The sequence below is a fragment of the Pempheris klunzingeri genome, chromosome 18 (assembly GCF_042242105.1).
Source record: "Pempheris klunzingeri isolate RE-2024b chromosome 18, fPemKlu1.hap1, whole genome shotgun sequence".
Taxonomy (NCBI): domain Eukaryota; kingdom Metazoa; phylum Chordata; class Actinopteri; order Acropomatiformes; family Pempheridae; genus Pempheris; species Pempheris klunzingeri.
The window spans coordinates 12,844,215-12,864,617 of record NC_092029.1 but is presented as its reverse complement, the minus strand read 5'-3'; the positions used below and the strand labels follow the sequence as shown (position 1 = coordinate 12,864,617).

Below are 20,403 nucleotides of genomic sequence, written 5' to 3'. Positions count from 1 at the left end.
ATTTTTAAGGAGAGGGCCATTGGTTGCCTTTTCAGCGATGACCTTGGAAATGATCAAATACAATAAATGTTGGCCTACGTTGACCTTACCTATTGGTAAGGCATTACTCTATCCATACTATGCACAAAAAAGACTGTAGACCAGTATTACTTTTATTGGGGAGAAGAAAGGAGTAGGTGAAATTACACTTTTAACTTTCACTTTTTCCCTGAGTCAGAGGGTGTCTTTGTGACCTTCATCAGATGTAGGCATCCCTCTTTAAAAACACCTACAAGTCTGGAGCAGTGTGTTGTTGTGGAGGTGGAGGAGGAACCTGTGCGCAGGCGGAACCACAGTGATGAAGGCGGTAAAGAGGAGGGAAATTTGAAATGACCGGACCGCCTGTCGGTGAGAGCGCAACTGAGTCTCTCTAAGAAGTCAGCCAGCCAGCCACACAAAAAATAATTTACAACCTACAGAAGCAGTCTGAGGATATTAGATAAACTTGTCATTGGTGTCGAAAGTAGTAGCATCGTCTGTGCCGCAGAATGGAGACTCATTATGATCAGGTAAGTCATTAATCAGCCGCTAGCTTCGGGTGTTGCTAACACATTAGCTTTAGCATTGTTTACTTTCGCTAAGTTGTTGCATTCATCATTATGAATCAGCTTTCTGGTGATTTTGTTACGTTTAAGTAGCTCTTGTTTACGCTGGGATTGTTGCAAAGAGAGGTAGTCTTCGGGTTATGCAAAGATAATTCATTATATTAACATTATTTGTAAATAAATACGTTTGTTTTCGCGTCCGTAACGTTAGCAGTTTTGAAATCTCTTAAGGTATATAAGCGGAACGATGGGCTTGTTTGGGAAAACGCCGCCGTGTTGCTGAAAGTTGCTGCAATGGGATACAGTACAGTGTTTAAATGATTGCTCTTTTATTTTTACAGATCCAACTGTCATTTGGTCGTGAAAATAATCATTATTCAGTTGCACGCGTCTCAAAATATCTACAGCAACCTCCACCTTCTCTTGTCTGCAGATTTTAGACTCGCCCTCCAAAAACAGTTACATTGGAAGCTACTACCAGCCTCCAGACAGGATACTACCATTACCAAGACAGCTGGGGCTCCCTGCTCACTCATCCATCAGCATGGACTCACAGGTGGCCACTCTTCAGTTGTCTCAGACCAAACCTAAAGTGGACAGCAGAGGTTTGTCTCAGCCACTATGTCAAGCTCCTTGTCTCATACAGTGTGTTTTTTTATGGCCACCTTCTGCTAAGATCACCAGGCATGATTTTCCGTTGTTGTTAACTCCTCCTCAGCTGTTGTTGATGCACTGAAGACCCTCCAGGAGAAAATCAGGCGTTTGGAGCTGGAAAGGACGCAAGCAGAGAAGAGCTACCAGCAGTCCATCCATGAGTCTCAGGCACATCAACAGGTCACAGCATCTTACACGGTGTCCAATCAACCAGCAGCCAGCCGGCCTGAGACGGATAACTCTGTCAGGAAAGGTAGGCGATGAAGGAGGCAAAGCCAGAGGCCACTGCCATCTTCTTTTTTGCTTTTATGTCAATGTTTTTTTTAAACAGTTCTGTCTGTGTCTTGATGATAGCAGAGCTGGACTCAAAGCTGCAGTCTGCAGAGGCGCGTTGTAAAGTTCTTGAGAAGCAGCTGGACTACATGAGGAAGATGGTTGAAAACGCTAAGAAGGAGAGGAACGCTCTGAAGGAGAATCAGGTTGTCCAAAATGATACAAACTGACAGTAACAAAATTCAACACTTTCTTTATAAGTAGACCCTAAAACTATTATTCAATTATACAGAGAATTTGTAGGCTGCAAAACAGTTTGTTTTTTTTTAAATAACAAAACTGAATTAACTCTTTCACAAAAGTATATCAGTGATCCTGAGCCCTTACATCATCTGTGCTCCACTATTTCCTTGCATTTCTGAATATACTGTAAGTGACATAAATGCATGTTACTAACCTCCATCTTATCTCTGCTTACCTCCCCACTAGATTTCACTGCAGAACCAGCAGCCAAGCAGCTCAAACACCCATTCTCAGCAGGAGAAGCTTGAGAAACTTGAATCAGATTGTTTCAACTTGAGTCGGACCCAAACTCTGGCAGAGGTAATTCAGGGATTTCCAATTGGTTCATCTGAACACTATTCATCATAAGCTGAACGATAAGATCATCAATTACAGTGCAATTTTGCTTTTAGACCAAGCTTGCCATTCTGGAGCAAAAACTTCTGAAGGAAGAGCATGAGCGTCAACTAGTGCAGGAGAAAGCAGACAAGGTCAGCCCCCACACACACTTCGCTTTTCAGCTCTTTAAAGTAACAATGACACAAAAATTCAGTTTCAGTTTACTTTTTTAAAAATCTTGACAAAAAAAAAACGAAATGAGCTTTTCCTGACTTTAGCCATGCTATTATTATCACATCCTCAGCTGCAGAGGGATTTGGACAACAACCTTCGATTGTTTGTGCCAAACTCTGAAGAGATAAAGCCAAAGAAGAAGGCCAAAAAGCCCATCAAGGTACTTTTCTTACAAATGAAGCTGATTAACTGCCTGTATTTAGTTTGTGAGGAAAATATTTGTTTGCACTGATAACAGCCATCATCTCCCTCAGAAAACCTCCAGACAAAATGAGCCAGCATCACCCAGTGGCCCAAGGCACAAAAAAATACCCTTTGTTGCAGGAACGGTACGTCAGGTCTCTGCTCTAACTCCAAAAAACAGGCGCTAATAACCATTCCCCCTTTTGGTGCCTTTTGGCTGATGTTGATTTCCCCTGTTTGTCCCAGTCAACAAGCCCAAGCCATTCAGTCCACGCCAACATACAGAGTATACTTCACATGATGAAGCACCACCAGCCTCAGCTGTGTGAACGAGTGAGCTCGCTGCAGAGGTCTGGTTGTGGAGTCAGGAAAAGCCTCCATAAGGACTTTTCTCCATCTTCTGCCACTTTTCACAAGCCCAAACAAGCAGACCAGGCGGTGGGCTCGCTGTCCGACCTGCTCTTGGCTCTGCAGGACGAGCTGGGACAAATGAGCTTGTGAGTAAACTTTTCTTCAGATTCTTTTGTTTTACTTTTACACATATAGTAATCTGTGTCTGTGTTTTTTCCTGGCAGTGAGCATCAGGAGTTGGTGGATCAGATAGATGCAACCCAACATCATGAGCAGAGGCAGGATCTGCAGAGAGAACTGGAGAGGCTGGTGGCCAGGATGGAGGAAAAGGGAGCTCAGATCACTAAGCTCCGCAAACACCAGCAGACGGTATGTGAAGCATCAGTCGGTACGATCCAGAGGCACGTTTGTAAAGATGGTCAGCTGCACAATTTCTTACTTCAGTGGGGGATTTTGTAGATGTGTAAAAGCATTCTATGCCAACAGAAATCTATGGCCAGCGTCTATTTATAGGGTCAGCTGATCTCCATCTCTAATGTTTTCTGTCTTCGACTCCTGCACAGGTCCACAAATTGACCCAGAGCCATCCATGTGCTGCTGAGCCCACAGCCAAGAAGGGGGGTGGTATCAAGCCACCTGTTCCATCTCCTGTTAAGGCCAAGCAGAAAGGAAAAAAAGGTGTGACAACTCACAACAACCTGCAGCTTCTCAGAGAGACCCAGAAGTTTAGAAAAAGCCTAAAACAAGACGACCTCTCCTGGGAAACATGAGGTTCTATTAAACAGCTTTCTGTGTGTGAGCTTTGATGCTACAGCTGTGGAACCACAAGCTTTGGCTCCTTGCTGGCTGCTTTCCCCTCTCTTCACATGGCCTCTGGGACATTTTCAGTAAGCGATGAAAAGAGGGAATAAAGTGTTTTTGTGCTTTACACAGAACTTAATAATGTGTTACTCATTAAACCTGTGAAGCAATCTTACACATTCAGCGTCCTTCATAGGTCAGAGGGTGTACAGTTTATGAACCATGACCATATATCTCCTCTTAAATGAAGCTGGAATAATCTACTTTTAATATTTTAATATATTTTCAAATTTTAATAAAGTTTATTTTCTCTACATATTGTAAATACATTTTTGTTCACATTTTAGTTCTACCAGCACAAATGTTTTTCCCTCTCTGCACTATTGTCTGGCCTTCATATTGAGAACCACTAGGTGGCAGTACTCAGCTTGTGTATATTTTACAAATGTGAAGGTTCTTTTCTCCTGAACCACCGAACAGTTGCATATAATAACACATAGTTGTAATGGTGCACACCGTATCAAGCTCCTACTGTATTGAGAAGTCTATAATAGAGAGAAACCAAATGCTTTGTGGACTCTGTTACAGCAGCTGGCTGGACAGCTGAGTAAATGTGGCCCTGACCACAGGACAAACGGATGTGGTTTCTATTGCTGTGTACAAATGGGTGGAACTGCTTTTTGACACAGGACAGCCAAAACAGCTAAATTCTCTTAAATTCAACTATGATAACTATTTCTCATCTTAATTGTAGACTGGTCAGATGACAAGACACATTTCTGGCATGGCTGAGACTTTTACATTTGCTCTGTTTATTTGAGTCAGCCTCCTTCTATGGGATGAATAACCACATGTGAAGCTGCCTCATAACATTCCTGCATTATCTCCTCATTACCAGGTCAACATTCAGCTGTCTCATCAGGTCACATTTTTGATACACAGAAAGGATTTTTGACCTTAAAGCTAATCTCAGTCACCCCCCCATAGCACCAACTGAAATAAAAACAAGTGAAAATAGTGCGACATCCCTGTTCAAGGTTCAGGGTCATGGGAGAAGAAAACAGCTGATTGTTATTGCTGTTCTCTGCATTCAGCCTTTTCAGTTCATTATCTAGCTAACATTGCTTGGTCATGGTATTCCCGGCATGACTCAGAGTTCACTGCGTGGTTAAATGGACTGAGCTGGTGTATGAGAGAGAGACTAAATCTAATGCATTGTTTCTCTGCGCTCCCATATTAGATTACAGAGCATGCCTGGACACGGCAATCAGGTTAAGACCCCTCCAAGCCCACAGACATCTCCATCCCCTGCTATCCACTCTCCTGACCCTGCAGCTCTGATACCTTGTGACTGTGCACCACTCTTTTTGTCTGGTGTTGAATAGCAGTGGTGTGTTAAGAGAGCAGTGTATGTAGGAGGGCTGGGTAGATATGAGGCATTTTGTTGTGGGTGTGTGAAAGGAGTGCCTATAAACGGCTAATCGTCATATGAAGATAAAGATATGTCTACAGTGTAACATTCGAACAAGGACATTTGCCCGTAGACAAATTTACTTGTACAAACACTGAAAAGTAACATCCATAATGTGTGAATTCAAGTTTACTGATTAAGTTGGCTAACTGTAGGATTTTCCACATCTTAGTGAAAGAGCACAAGCTTTTCTATCTCTTTCCAGTAACAGTAGATGCTAAGTGCCGGGCCGCAGATTGTTTTCAATGGACACACAAGAGAGAGATTGTGGTGTGGTTGTCCAGAAAACACTTTCTCTTTAAACTCTCTTTGGTTCTGGGAAACTGTGCCAGCTGGGGACTTTGGGCCACTGAAAGAACAACAGTCTGCTCAGCACAAACACATTTTGTACGCACACACCTCAGTCAAGAATGCAGTGCGTACCGTGATTACTGAGTGTGCACAGTAACATTTCCTTTAGAGCTAGACGTTTTTGCTACATGAGCAGAACAGTGTGTGAAAAACAAGCGGGTTGGGTAGCAATCACTGATACATTTGGATATTAATGATACAACACAGCAAATGGCGTCACTGTTACTGATGTGTGCACAAGGCTGCAATAAACTTTGTACCTGTCTTCCTTTTCAAAAACACATTGACATAAAGAGAATGCTACAGTGTAGTGTGTACAGTAATTATCATCACTAAGCTATGTGAGTACCAGTCCAAGCGTTAGCCCACGCATTACACTGTATTATATACAGGACAATATGCATGTAGAATTGAGAAAAAGCGACCATGGAGTGGATGATTTTGGAGCTATTTGTTTATGGGCAAGGGGGGGGGCACTAGTGTCACCAAAAACTGTCCATATTATGAGGAGGAGTTGCCCAATCTTTTGGGGCTTTTTCAGTTCCCCTTAAAATGAAGCAATGCCTGCTTTCGATCCCTCATCAGAGGTAAAGGCCTTGAGTTGTGAGCAGTTTCTTCTTTAGAGGGATTTTTAGAGGCTTGAAGAGGTGAAAGTATTAAGTATTTGAATGATCAGACAAAACGCGACCGTATATTTTCTTTCTTATCTTTTCAAATATCTGGTCACAGTTTTATATTAGGAGTCCATGAAGAGTCCCGAACCCAAGGTTGGGAACCACTCTAGGCTATCAGAATGAGACGGAGGTCATTGATTCGTTGGGGTGGATCCAGCATGTGCAATATCAGAAATTTATGTAGATATGAATCTGACTATGCCTGTAAATTATATTGGTGCTTTTCCCAATAACCTCCAAGCATACTGACCAACACAATCAGACAGAGGAGCAATGGGGTAAAATAAAATCCATCAGCTATTTGCACATACTGTTCGTTATTCAGCCAAATAAGATGAGTTTGGCATTTTGTGAAAATCATTTACCCATGTGGTTTCTGAGAGTTTGTATAGGGCATATGAAGCTACCATGAGGAGAAGCCTAGCTTCTAACTAAATATGTTCAGAAAAATATGTTTCATGTGATGACTGATCAATGTGAGAATACCTAAATGTCCAGACATGGTCGAAGTGATTTGATTATGTGGTTTGCTGTTAATTTCTTCTTTAACCAGAGAACTTGTTGACATAGTATTAGCTACACACACACACACACACACACACAGGGCAAGACAGAGCGAAGCCTTGACTTGATACCTTTTGTTGTCCGGGAAACTAGCCCTTCAGCTGTAACCATGGTGACAGAGCCTTACACTAAGATGTGGCTGTGTATCATCGTCCCTCTTGAGATTTGTCATGCAAATTACCCGCCCAAAGAAAGTTGATACTGGCATTAAATGAGGGCAGATTCAGTGATTTGTTTAACAATATTCAAACTTTATTGGTTTTACATTGTGAAACTAAAGGCAACACTAGAAAACAAGGCACAAAATAAAAGGGTTGAGAGGGAAAAAAAGGGGGCAAAAAATAAGCACACAACATTTCAGGAGGCATTGTGGCACCTGCATGTGTCTACATATGGCTGTGTGAGAATATTTGTGTTTGTAAAAGTGAGTTGGGAGCAAAGCCAAAAACAATCGTACCTACAAGACTGATGGCGTCTAACACAAAATGTAGAATATATGGCACTACATTGTGTGCACAAAGCAATAAAGCTACAAGGCAAAGGGAGGGAATCAAAAAGCTTTTTACTCGTTGCTCTTGGAATTGAACACTGCAAGGCTGAAAACTGATAGGAGAGCCCTCCATAACCAAGCAAATTTGGATTTTAAATTTTAAAAAATCCTACTGGACAGAAAATAAGTATTCGATCCTACAATGAAATTACAACAAAAGTGGAATTCAAGTAATGACGTGGCTGTGTGCAACATGGAGGAACTGCAGCAGTAAAGAACACTATAGGTCTGAGGCTGTGGTTACGACATGACCGTTTACTTTGTTACAATGAGCTTGTGACAAGTTGTCCAGAATAAAACAAGGCTTCATCTAGTGGAAAACTGCCATTCATTAGCCGTTTATAGCCATTTCAGCAGCATTTAAACTCCTATAATCCTATTGTGTGATTGGGCAAAATGCGGGTACTTAAACACTACTAAAATGCCAGCCACTAAGTACAAGACACATCTAACAAACATTTTTAAACAAAAGAAGCCTGGTAATTGCCTGGACATCTTGTCACTAGCAAATGCTCTGTGGGTTTGATCAAGAAGTTAAGGCTGGGCGTGACAACACGGACATTTAAGCAGATTACATCACAAAATAACACTTCACAGGGGTCTGAAAGTGCTGAGTCCCATCAATATAGAATAAGTGTGGCGTATCATTTTACAAACTACAACTATATATGGATATTAACTGAATAAGGCACTTTTCCTTAAGAGGTGCACGGACTGAGAAAGCAACTTGTAGAAGCTGCAGAGAGGCAACACAATGGACATCTATTGGAATCCATGGATACCGGAGGTGTTTTGACACACCGCGATGTCGACATGTGATGCTGTGTTCTTAAGGAATGCAGCTACCATGTCAAACGCAAAGAGCACTCTGACTGGGTTCAGTGGTTACACAGCGTACCGCGTACACAGCATACTGTGAATAAAACTCTGATATTTCTCTAAATTTGGGGCGGAGGCTCTCCACATGCCGAGAATGTACAAATGAGTGCAGCTAAGGCAAAAACTCTGTAGCCTACTCGCCATAGTTGGGTCTTTGGGCTGTAGCCTAATGCCACCAGGTGACTGGGTTAAAAGGCGTGTTAATGGTGAGCAGCAGAAAACATGTAATCCTAAATTATAACAGCCAAAACAAAAACCAAAAAACAACACCTGCACTCTTGAATTCGCGGTCATACAAAACAAGGTGATTATTCATCTATTATCTAGTTAATATTCAAGACAAGCATCAGATTTTTTTGGCTGAACAATGAAAACATTTACAAAGACAAAGTTACAAAACAAAGCTTGTCAGTGCAATGCTCAATTTCCATGCCAAAACTGAGGACTTTGGCTTAATGCACACCATTTCAAGGCATTCTTTCAACTAGCATATGGGCTAATTACAAATAATCAAGTGGTTTTTAAGTGTATCTAAATCCTCAAAAGCATATGCAATTTATTGAAAAAAATAAAATCACAACTCCAAGCATCCAGCATGCAGCAATGGAAAAAAAAGGCATTTAACAGAACATTCTCGACACTGACAAGCCTCTACCAGCAAAATGTAATAATAAACACTCCTTCATTCAGCCTCTCCTCAAGTTGAAACCTAGAAGATAAAACAGGACATGGCTATGTACAGGAGGGACAAAATGGAGAGAGAAAAAAAAAAAAAAATCACAGTTAGCAGCAAGCTAATTAGAGAACTTGACATGAGCTCTAGCACAGCCACTTAGTTGTTGCAGTTCTGCACTTCATTCACATTCCTCTCATTTACACGGCAAAGTCCAAAATCACAGGTGCAACGCTCATTTAACAAGACCATCACTCAAACAGTCCAACATTTTTACCTCAATGCACTCTCTCCAATACTTTTTAAATTAAGTCCAATATTTTTGCTTTTTCTTTGAAAAAGGTACACTCCGAGATTCACATCACCAAACAGCGGTCTAAAATTTCCCTGCCAGCTCATTGCTCACGTTTGGAAATGAAACACAATTCACAACCAAGTTGTGACACATAACTAGTGAGCTGGGGGGAAATTTGGGAGCAGTATCTGGCAACACGAAAGGGAGAGCGCCTTTAAATTATTATTTATATAAGGTGAGAAGACCATGGGTTTGATTTACTTAATACAATCCTCTACTTATAGGGAAAAACTTCAGTCTTCACTGATCACAGCCCTCCAGTGACAACTATCTACTGTATTCTTCAACAATTAAAAGGCTCTTCAGTCCAGCTGGGATACGACAGTTCTCAGCAATATCAGCACCGCGATACAGTCTCTTTCTTAGAAATATAAACTAATGATAACACTCAGGCCACTCATCCTCTTCTAGTTCTCTCTTTAAGTCAAACTGGACATTAAAGGCACTTCACTGCTATCATTGTCCACATCAAGAAGGCGCATGCCATTGTGTATCTCTTCATTCGCTATATTACACATTATTTAAACAAATGAATTATTCATATTTCTGAAATACTCTACAATCTTTCATTTTGACTTCTCCAGAGAAATAGGGCCAAAGGGCCAGCTCAGCGTTAGCAACCCGAGTGGGTAAGTTCTGATTCTGGTAAAGATTAGAAATTACTATTGGGAGATAAAAGGATGGGAGATGACTTGACATATGATTTATTGCATTGAGCTGCTCTACTGGCAGTTAGTTTTTGACACATTTTTCCAACTAGTATTGGTTGAAAGATTTCCCCTGGGAAGTCAACGACAGAAAATGCACAGCACTCTAAATGTCAAGGGAGACACCCAAAATAAGACTGTTTACCAGAAGGATCGCTTGTTTTTCAATCTGACATCAGATGATTGGGTGTTGCTTTTATTCCCTCATGCTTTAAGTAACCCCACCTCTTTTACATCATCTATGAACGCATATACATGATACAGCTGCGTAGGGGAGAGGGAGCCTGCCCACAATTCAACAGGCTAAAAGCAGTACTGAATCATCAGAGTCGTCACGTTTAAGCATAGCTGTGAACTCAAACAGTGTTTCCAAATCAGGACCAAATAAATGACGTAAATGCTACCAGTTTGCAGCGGTACTACTCCCAAGCATCAACAGGAAAGCTACAGTGTGTTGTATACACACGAGTAACTCTCATGTGGTGTATTTAATTGAGGAATCAAGAGCAGAGGGGCTGTAAATAACACAAACCCCCACAGTTCCCTGACAAAGGGTCTTCACAGAATGACTACCAGCATGATGCGGTGGGAGCTGCAACCAGATTACGTAATCCATATGCTCAAATCTTAAATGCCATATCACTAGAGATCTGTTTAGTTGTAAAAGTTAGTGCTATGTGATTCATCATGCCTTTATCATGGGAGCCTAAATGCAGGCTACAACTGCAGCGCTAATACAGGCCTAAACCATCAGTGGCACAAACCAAAGAATCTTAATCTAAAGATCTAGAAAACTTGCTTGAAAACACTGTTTGAGTCCGTCAGGATGAGTGCGTGTCGAGTTGGGAGTCTTCTCTGGAAGGTTCTAGTCGGTGGACTTGAGTGATGAGGATCCAAAAGTGCGGCTGCTTCAAAGGGTGTGGTAGTTGCGGTCCTTGGACTTGCAGAATTTGTAGAGGAAGAAGATCACGGCCTGAAGGCCCAGGACCAGCACTATTCCACCAATGAAGCTGGCAGCGTCAAAGGTGTTCTTGTGAGGATCGGGAGAGGGGGTACTTGCTGTGGTGCTGCTGGTTCCAGCTGCGATACATGGATAGATAAGTTACTCATGTTTATCTAAATAACATGACTGATTTAGAGACATTCTCACTCCATCACAGTGTCAGACTCTGCCGCTTACTTGAAGTAGAGGATGCGGTCGTATAGGTGGTGTTACCACTGTGCGTGGGGGCAATGGAGGAAATAATGGTTGCATTGCCTGTAGTAGTCAGAACACATCCATTAGCCTTTACACAGCTAAACCATTTGACTTGTTTAAAGTTGTAATCCTTAAGATATTGGTTTTTGTTGATTTTCAGACACCTGTGTTTACTCATGGCACCAGTAATAGTGGTTTATTATTGAAGCAAGCACTACTTGAGCAGCTACTTTGTCAAAAATATAAATACTGGTGTATCTGTTTATAGTGCAGCCAAACAAACGCATTGTTTTAGCAAAGAAGTCAATTTGTCAGAAGTCAGTTTTCCACACAGCAGGGCACAGTTACGTTCGTTTCCTTGCTGAGGAGTTGGGTTTGTGCAGCTTTGTTGCCTTTTATTCTGTAATGTAACTCTTCATCTATCAGCTCGCTTTGGTTGGCCCCTCTTGTTCCAGCAGTAACTTCTCCACTGACGCAAAATGCTGAAAATTCATGTTGTCCTTTTTATGTAGACGTATTTCTGATGAACAATCACAGTCAGTGCTTGCCTTGGTGACAAATGCGCTACATTTCCTGTGGCTGATTCATAATGAAACTCATCCTGTTTCTCGCCAGTTGAAGACTTTCAATATAAAGCAGCGGCAGTTGGAAATGTTGGGTTTGTATTAGCGGTAACTTAATACAACTCTGATAAGATTTGAAGAGGGTGAGCAGTAAACAGTGGAGCTGTTATCACTGAGATGAAATGAAAACATTAACGCTCGCTTGCATGCTGCCTCGTTTCCTGTGAATATCTTATGCATGCATGTGTGAAGACGTTTTGGTGGACAGGAACGTTGGACTCAACTGCTAATAATGAGAAATACTACGTAAAGAAGTAATTACTGAGGTAAATACAATGAATGATATTGTAGAAAATAACTATATCAAGCAAATTCTTAAGGATTACAAATTTAAACTATTCACAAGACAACTTCAAACCTTAAAACCTGGACAACACAGCAGGGAGTAGCTGAGATTTTTAGGGACTGGTTACCTGTGGTGGTGTTGTTAGAGGTGGTGGTGACAACAGGGCTAGGGGGGACTGTAGCGGGAGGGGAAGCAGTCGGAGGAGCAGGGGTAGCTGAAGCCTGGACTGTTGAGGATAGAAAAGCTGGACAGGGAACCGACACCAAGACAGGGTGAAAGGAGGAACGCAAGAGAAGCCACCAAAACAACATGGTTACACAACCCTCCCTCATCAGGCCCTCTTAGGCAGGTGAAAGTTATTTTCTACACCTAGCCAAGTCTTTTGGACACAAACACGGAAAACAGATAAGAGACAGACCCAAAGCGCTGAAACTTACCATTAACTGACACCTTAGTTAGAGCGTAGCTAGACCCTAACAGAATCTGCAGGAATTTGGAGAACTGTGTTTTTTTTTTATAGAAATATAGAGTCTGCCGATTCTCTTAGGGCCTTAAAGAACACATGGTAATATAAATTGTTAATTTCCAGTCTGATATTCACAACTACTATATAATTAGACTTACCTGAGCAGCTAGCATTGCTGCAGGTCTCATTATCAGGCACAAGACTCATGTTGCGGCAGCTAGCAGGTACTGAAAGAGAGAAAAGTATCATAAATTAAATGCCCGATTCATGCTTTACATGAATTAAGTTTAAGTACTCCCTTTTATTCATTTCAGTTCAATCCTGAGCCTGTTAGTAGTAACTTGACGTCTCACAACACCCTCATTAAACAGCTCAACAAGAATCAAAGTGATCACCAACATCACAGTGTGTGTCCTAAAGATGACGTTCACACAGCAGCATTTGATGATCTGTCTTTCACTTGTTCTGAGCGTGCAAATACTTGAGCAACAAAATGCGCAGTGGGGTAATTTTATTTCCTTATCTGCCCCACAGGAAGGTCAGAGCTGTTATTCACACAGACCCACATCCTGAAGTTGGGAGGATGGTGCTGCTTCGACCCTGCTGCCTCCATCATAACACTTGATTATTTGAAGTTGGGCATGTCTGAAACCTGTTTGTAAGCATTTTATTTGAATTTTTACCACATTAGCACAGTATATGTGGCAATATTAGATTCTGATTCAACACATTGTTTATTCACAGCTAATACAGCTACTGATAATAAAACAGAAAAATTACCTTACGAGCAGTGGTTTAATAAGTACTCAGATCATATACTTAAGTAAAAGTAGTAAGACAACAATGTAAAAATACTACAAGTAAAAGTCCTGCAAATTTTACTTGAGTAAAAGTACAACAGCATCACCTGTGAATTACTATAGACTTATGTTACTAGTGTTTCAACATGCAAAAAGCGTTTTGATGTTGGAGCTGGTCAAGTATAAGCTCATTTTAACAACCTTATTCACCGCTATGTGGTTTACAGTGGGGCAAAAAAGTATTTAGTCAGCCACCAATTGTGCAAGTTCTCCCACTTAAAAAGATGAGAGAGGCCTGTAATTTTCATCATAGGTACACTTCAACTATGAGAGACAGAATGGGGGGAAAGAATCCAGGAAATCACATTGTAGGATTTTTAATGAATTAATTGGTAAATTCCTCGGTAAAATAAGTATTTGGTCACCTACAAACAAGCAAGATTTCTGGCTCTCACAGACCTGTAACTTCTTCTTTAAGAGGCTCCTCTGTCCTCCACTCGTTACCTGTATTAATGGCACTTGTTTGAACTCGTTATCAGTATAAAAGACACCTGTCCACAACCTCAAACAGTCACACTCCAAACTCCACTATGGCCAAGACCAAAGAGCTGTCAAAGGACACCAGAAACAAAATTGTAGACCTGCACCAGGCTGGGAAGACTGAATCTGCAATAGGTAAACTGCTTGGTGTGAAGAAATCAACTGTGGGAGCAATTATTAGAAAATGGAAGACATACAAGACCACTGATAATCTCCCTCGATCTGGGGCTCCACGCAAGATCTCACCCCGTGGGGTCAAAATGATCACAAGAACGGTGAGCAAAAATCCCAGAACCACACGGGGGGACCTAGTGAATGACCTGCAGACAGCTGGGACCAAAGCAACAAAGGCTACCATCAGTAACACACTACGCCGCCAGGGACTCAAATCCTGCAGTGCCAGACGTGTCCCCCTGCTTAAGCCAGTACATGTCCAGGCCCGTCTGAAGTTTGCTAGAGAGCATTTGGATGATCCAGAAGAGGATTGGGAGAATGTCATATGGTCAGATGAAACCAAAATAGAACTTTTTGGTAAAAACTCAACTTGTTGTGTTTGGAGGAGAAAGAATTGCATCCAAAGAACACCATACCTACTGTGAAGCATGGGGGTGGAAACATCATGCTTTGGGGCTGTTTATCTTCAAAGGGACCAGGACGACTGATCCGTGTAAAGGAAAGAATGAATGGGGCCATGTATCGTGAGATTTTGAGTTAAAACCTCCTTCCATCAGCAAGGGCATTGAAGATGAAACGTGGCTGGGTCTTTCAGCATGACAATGATCCCAAACACACCGCCCAGGCAACGAAGGAGTGGCTTCGTAAGAAGCATTTCAAGGTCCTGGAGTGGCCTAGCCAGTCTCCAGATCTCAACCCCATAGAAAATCTTTGGAGGGAGTTGAAAGTCCGTGTTGCCCAGCGACAGCCCCAAAACATCACTGCTCTAGAGGAGCTCTGCATGGAGGAATGGGCCAAAATACCAGCAACAGTGTGTGAAAACCTTGTGAAGACTTACAGAAAACGTTTGACCTCTGTCATTGCCAACAAAGGGTATATAACAAAGTATTGAGATGAACTTTTGTTATTGACCAAATACTTATTTTCCACCATAATTTGCAAATAAATTCTTTAAAAACCAGACAATGTGATTTTCTGGATTTTTTTTCTCATTCTGTCTCTCATAGTTGAAGTGTACCTATGATGAAAATTACAGGCCTCTCTCATCTTTTTAAGTGGGAGAACTTGCACAATTGGTGGCTGACTAAATACTTTTTTGCCCCACTGTATTTCCTAAAATCAAATGATTTGTATGTACAATGTTTATCTGCAATAAGTAGCGACTAAAAATGTCAAATAAAGGTTCCCTCTGAAATATAGTGCAGTACACGGGCAAAATACAATAAAATTGTCATTTTTTTGCTGTGTTCAGTCATAGTTTGATCATCTAGGGGTTTTCTCTTTTACTTTAAAATCGGATTACAAATTAACCACGACACAGAGGGACTTTGCCCCACCATAAAGTCTTGTCCATGCCAAATACTTGACAAGAGGTCAAGACACAGACATGACCCAGCATTAATTTAGTGATTTATTCATGTACCTAAAAGAGTAAATAATTTTTCAGACATCATTAACTGCAGCAAGATGGAATTCTATGAGTTAAACAAACACAGACGTTTCTATCAGTTTGTGCTTCTTCAATATATAACTCGGCCTGCGTCACAGTGAGGAAACCATGAGTCACGACTGACGCAGCAACTTGTGACTACTGATTGTTTTCACACCCAGTTATACGCCATTACTCCTGCCGTTCCTCCTGCCATTCCTCCTGCTATTCCTCCTGCCATTCCTCCTGCTATTCACGCTAAACTGTGTAAACATTTGATTACAACCTTTGAAACAAACATCCATACAACAGAAATGTCATATTGCCCAAATACTGTATGTACAGGAAACTATTTGATAAATTTGGGACAGTAATTTCAAAATGACTTTATATTAAGAAAAATATAATAAAAAATGTAAAATACTTAAGAGCTAATTTGGGATTCAGAATGTATGTGAAGTTTTGATAATCAATAAATATATTATGTATTAGAGCTGAAATTAATGATTTGTAAGCTACTGAAACTAAACGTCTAAGTAATGAGGAAGTGGAAAATATATTCCCCATTCAATAATGATTAAACATAGTGACAGGGAAGGCCATTAAAAGGCCTTTCACCTCATCTTTGTTTATAAAAAAATTTGTTTCTATGAGCATATGGGGTCATTATCACAGTGGAATACAGGAGCATTGGGTGTAGTGCACCTGGTGCTGTAAAATACCTCCCTACACCTCCCTTCCTCGTTATACTATAATTCACAGCAACCAAACGTAGTGACTCCCACCAGATGGCTGCTCATAAATTACAGATTCACCAATTTTAACAGTAAGGCTGCAGCCATTGTTGGAAGCATCTTTCGGCTTTCTCCAAACACTGCCACAAATGACTCACGAGTCTGTGTTACATTTTCCACGGCTCACAGGGCTGTATTTTGTGGTCCTTATATCAGGTTATGCATCTTTGCGCACTAGCCTTGGATACAAGCAGCTACCAAATGGCTGTCCTGTCGTAACGATCAGTTTGTGGATCACGACGTAAAGATTCTGTTGAGGTCATTTCTGTGGTTATCACCGAAGCTGGGCTTTGTGGTATTTGGCAAATTAATGCTCAGTGACTGCGATCTGAAAGAATAGCTACCAACGTAGGGCTGCAGCTTCATGTATGTTTTAACCTTTATCCAGTTAAATTACATGATTTAATAGTTTTGTTATGACTGACCAGGAAGGAAATTGAGCAAAAAAAAGAGAAAAAGATTGCCTCATATCTTCTGGAAATGTAATGAATCACTGCCTTTCTAAATGTTTACTCACACTCAAAGATCAGGTCATTTTGAGAGTGCAGCTGCATTATTTTTCACACTTTCTGTGTGATCTGACACTGCGATCTATGTATGTCGACCCATATGGGAAGAGATTTTTTTTTCACTCTCCAGTAGGTCAGAGGGTTGTTATCTCACAGGCAGCTGTGAAAGGTAGGGCTGGCTCTCACCCTTTATGGTGACATCATCAACACCACGAGGTTCATTCACAGCTCGCTCAAGCCAGACGTGCGAGTGAGGGGGCCCATCTTACCACTGAAAAAGCAGCCTCTTGGTTAAGAGCACTCATCAAGCTTCGTCACTGACTACAGCCTGCAGTTTAAGGCGCTACAGAGCTTGCGTGTACACGTGTAAGGTTTTTTTAACGTTTAAACACTGGGCTGCCGGGAAATGCGCCTCTGACGCCAAAAGCTGGTTTACACAAAATCTCTAAATCGAAGATAAACCTGGTAATGACAGTGTGGTAGGCGTTAGCTTGCTGCACCAGTGTGGTTACCCTGTGCAAAGCCACTTCAACTGGCCACAGCTGACCTTCTTGTTTTTACTGAGTACATATCAAATAGGGGATCCACTCTTGAGTTTGTGAAAGGCTTTAGCTCTAGGCTTACTTGGTATGTGTCTGTGTGCTTTTGTGGTAAGCAGTGAGTATCATTCAGAACAGTTGTCCCTGCTTGTTTCCTGTGTAAGAGGCTGGTGTCTAACAGCACTAAGGAACGTCTTTGAGAAGGAAGTTTAGGAGACACATCTCCCAACAAGAACAGGATTAAAAACAGCCAAACCTCCATGAAACATTTAGTAATGAGTCTGCCAACTTGTTTATTGTAGATTAAAACTTGTGAAAATGACTACAAATCAGCTAGAGGACAGGTCTTGATTTAAACTGTGTTTTTAACCCCGGTTGTTTTGTTCTTATTTCCTCATAGAGATTTAGTGTTACTGTAAACCTATGCAGGTTGCTTGCCAAAAGAGCTCTCCTTTTTCCCTCGACTCCCAGAAAAGGTTCATAACTGTCACCTCAACTGTCCTGTTCAACCACTTCATATATAATAAAGTAATGCGTCATTATGGACACACAGAAACAAAGCAGAAAGAGGGTGTGGATACACCAAATCTCAATACAGAAGGTCAAAGCTGCTCACTGGTGAAGTTGTCAAACAGGTCAGCTCCTATGAGAGCTAAAATACCTGTGCTTGTCCCACTTAAGTAAACTGTTGCAGGAGCAAAGCTGACAGATTTCGTACATGCTAGACCAACAAGTAATACAGTTGAGATTACACTCTTGTAAAAGTATCAGTAGTTCTTTGAGCCTAATGACAACTCAAATGAAACCTCAGTGCTCGAGCCATAAATTGTGAGAACAAGAAGTCACGTGAAATGTATCTTTTATCGTATCTCCACACTCTTTCCTCTCACTCGTGTTGCCATCCTCTTTCCTTCTGTTCCCCAGTGTGAGGATATTGCAGGCTTCCTGACACACATCCCCTCTCTTCCTCTCCTGCTCATCTTATTCACAAATCATTAGAGACCCGCTCGTGTCTGACTGCACACTGTGGACTCTACCTCATCAAACCCTTGGCCAAAAGTGTGCGTCTAAGCCAATAATCACGAGGGTTAATCGCACTGTTTTATTAATATCGGCTGACTGAAATTGAGTGACAAACCTACAATTTTAAGATACAACAATATGCCGCCTGATCTCTTCTTAAGCCAATAAACCTGCTAACTTATTTCCAATACTGAGAACATGAAAACAACCAGCTGACCTACTGACACCACAAACCGCAGAGGGGGCATGCAGTGAATGAAAAGCCATTGGTTGACTCGGGAAGCAATCTGTCATGAAGTTTTGTTACGGAAATGCCTTTTAACTGAATGATGCATATTTCTAAATCACAACCAGCAGACTTCCAAATTAGGTTGAAAACACCACTGCAGCATATTTCCCCTCTGTGGTGCAGAAGTCAGAGAGGTCTCTCATATCTGAAGCACTCATGTTTAGACAGACATTGCCATTAACATAATGAAATTGCAAAACAGTGACACAGATGTAGGCAAAGGGCAGCAAAACCACAGCTAAGGTGAAACTAAGACATTAATTTTTTTTTAAGAAAACAATGAGCTTTGCCTTCCCAGCCACATCAATCATCTACAATAAACATAATGTGATAAGAAATAGCACAGAGTCTATGCAATCTTGCAGAATTTTGCCCAACCTAAGGCCCTCATCCTATGGGGCCGTGTGCCAGTAATTTACTGCCAGACCAGCCAGTCCAGATGCACAGCGGTGGTTAGTGTTGCCAGACGATTACGATACAGCTCGGGCTTTGGAGAAAATGGGATGACATCATCTAAAAGTCAGCATCCACTGCCACAAATTCTTCCCAAAACCCAGGAATCATGTGTCTGATCGGTTCAGCGGTCTGCACAATTTAGGACGCACAAAGACCAACCTGTGTCGCACACTTAGGACAGACAGATACTCACATGTTGTGCAGTTAACCCACTGGCAGTCACCGGTGTTTCCACATAAATCACATGACAAAGCGGAGCATCCATCTGCAAAGAAAAGGTCACACATCAGATTTAGTTATGGTGGTCGTAAATGAAGGTAACTTCCTGCATGTGATAGAGGATGAAGCTCCAGCTCTCTGGAAGTCCATGTGCTGCTGCTAAAAAAAAAAAGGGTGTAACTTACAATAACAATGACAAATCCTTTTAGCACAAATAAACAAAAACAGGCATGTAAAGTGAGGCTGTTGCATAACAGGCTGATCTGGTACCTGATCAACTGGATCTGACAATTGCATCTGGTTCCTGCCTCCATAATCAACCCCTGTGTCCTCTCACTGCTCACATTGTGACAGGAATAGTTTGGTTCATTTCAATTTCATTTCAGCTCACATTGCTTGCTAGCTGCCTCCAAAGCGTTAGCTGGTTAACTTGCTGGCCAGCGTGTGGTGGGGGGGAGCTGACAAGTTGCCATAAAGGGTATCTAGTTTGTATGTTTTGTGTGAAGCAAAACAAATTTGAGTGACAAGTGTCAGACTGAGGAGCGAGGCACCCGACGGGCCCCGCAGGGACCAAAAATGGAGGCACACAGGCGGATTAAAGCCAGCTAGCGGGGGAGGAGGGGTGTCTTCACCGAGCTGAGGAGCGACACGGCAGCTGTGAGCTAGCCGCTAGCTCACCGATGAGAGGTCGGTAAACTTACCTGAGTCCGCGGCGGCTGATGCGCCAACCAGAGCCACAACTACAGCAACAAACACCGCCTTCAAGTGCATGACTGCGGACAACTTCTTGCTCCGTCTGCCCGGCTGGAGGGAAATAAATCTGCTGAGAAACGTCGAGAATGAGACTTGGCGGATTTCACTGCCTCCTCCCGTGTTGCTTTCCTGGTCGTCGCTGCTCGCTAGCTCGCCTACTTCCTATTTGACAGGTCATGTGGCACTTTTTTACTGGGAGGGGTGAGAAAAAAAACGAAAAAAAAAAAGTGTACGTGAGCTGCTAAGGCCTGAGGGAGAGAGAGAGAGAGAGAGGGAGGGAGGGAGGGAGGAAGGGAGGGAGGGAGAGGGTTTTCTACAAATTGTCATTCACCAAATGGTTTCACTTCCACTTCTGCTGGGATGAGACGTCGCTCTAATGC

The 20,403-nt window shown here is 41.9% G+C and overlaps 2 protein-coding genes across 5 annotated transcripts; one reads left to right on the top strand and one right to left on the bottom strand.

Moving 5' to 3' along the window:
• The first annotated feature begins 421 nt into the window (after positions 1–421).
• cep57l1 (centrosomal protein 57, like 1) lies at positions 422–13,169 on the top strand. 3 transcript variants are annotated; one of them, XM_070848906.1, is made up of 12 exons: positions 422–548; positions 1,018–1,189; positions 1,303–1,491; positions 1,596–1,717; positions 2,001–2,114; positions 2,207–2,284; positions 2,437–2,526; positions 2,621–2,695; positions 2,796–3,046; positions 3,125–3,269; positions 3,464–3,578; positions 13,033–13,169. In XM_070848906.1, the coding sequence occupies exons 1-12, from the start codon at positions 528–530 to the stop codon at positions 13,158–13,160; spliced, it is 1,500 nt and encodes a 499-aa protein (XP_070705007.1). In that variant the 5' UTR covers positions 422–527; the 3' UTR covers positions 13,161–13,169. The 3 variants fall into 3 exon arrangements, with proteins under 3 accessions (XP_070705007.1, XP_070705006.1, XP_070705008.1); XM_070848905.1 differs by having other exon boundaries at positions 1,593–1,717; XM_070848907.1 differs by lacking the exon at positions 13,033–13,169 and having other exon boundaries at positions 3,464–3,945.
• On the bottom strand, positions 6,992–20,163 carry cd164 (CD164 molecule, sialomucin). 2 transcript variants are annotated; one of them, XM_070848908.1, is made up of 6 exons: positions 19,972–20,163; positions 19,245–19,316; positions 12,657–12,725; positions 12,160–12,276; positions 11,106–11,183; positions 6,992–11,005 (listed from the first exon to the last, which is right to left on the bottom strand). In XM_070848908.1, exons 1-6 carry the CDS (start codon positions 20,039–20,041, stop codon positions 10,836–10,838), a joined length of 576 nt encoding a protein of 191 aa, XP_070705009.1. In that variant the 5' UTR covers positions 20,042–20,163; the 3' UTR covers positions 6,992–10,835. The 2 variants fall into 2 exon arrangements, with proteins under 2 accessions (XP_070705009.1, XP_070705010.1); XM_070848909.1 differs by lacking the exon at positions 12,160–12,276.
• Positions 20,164–20,403: the final 240 nt, after the last annotated feature.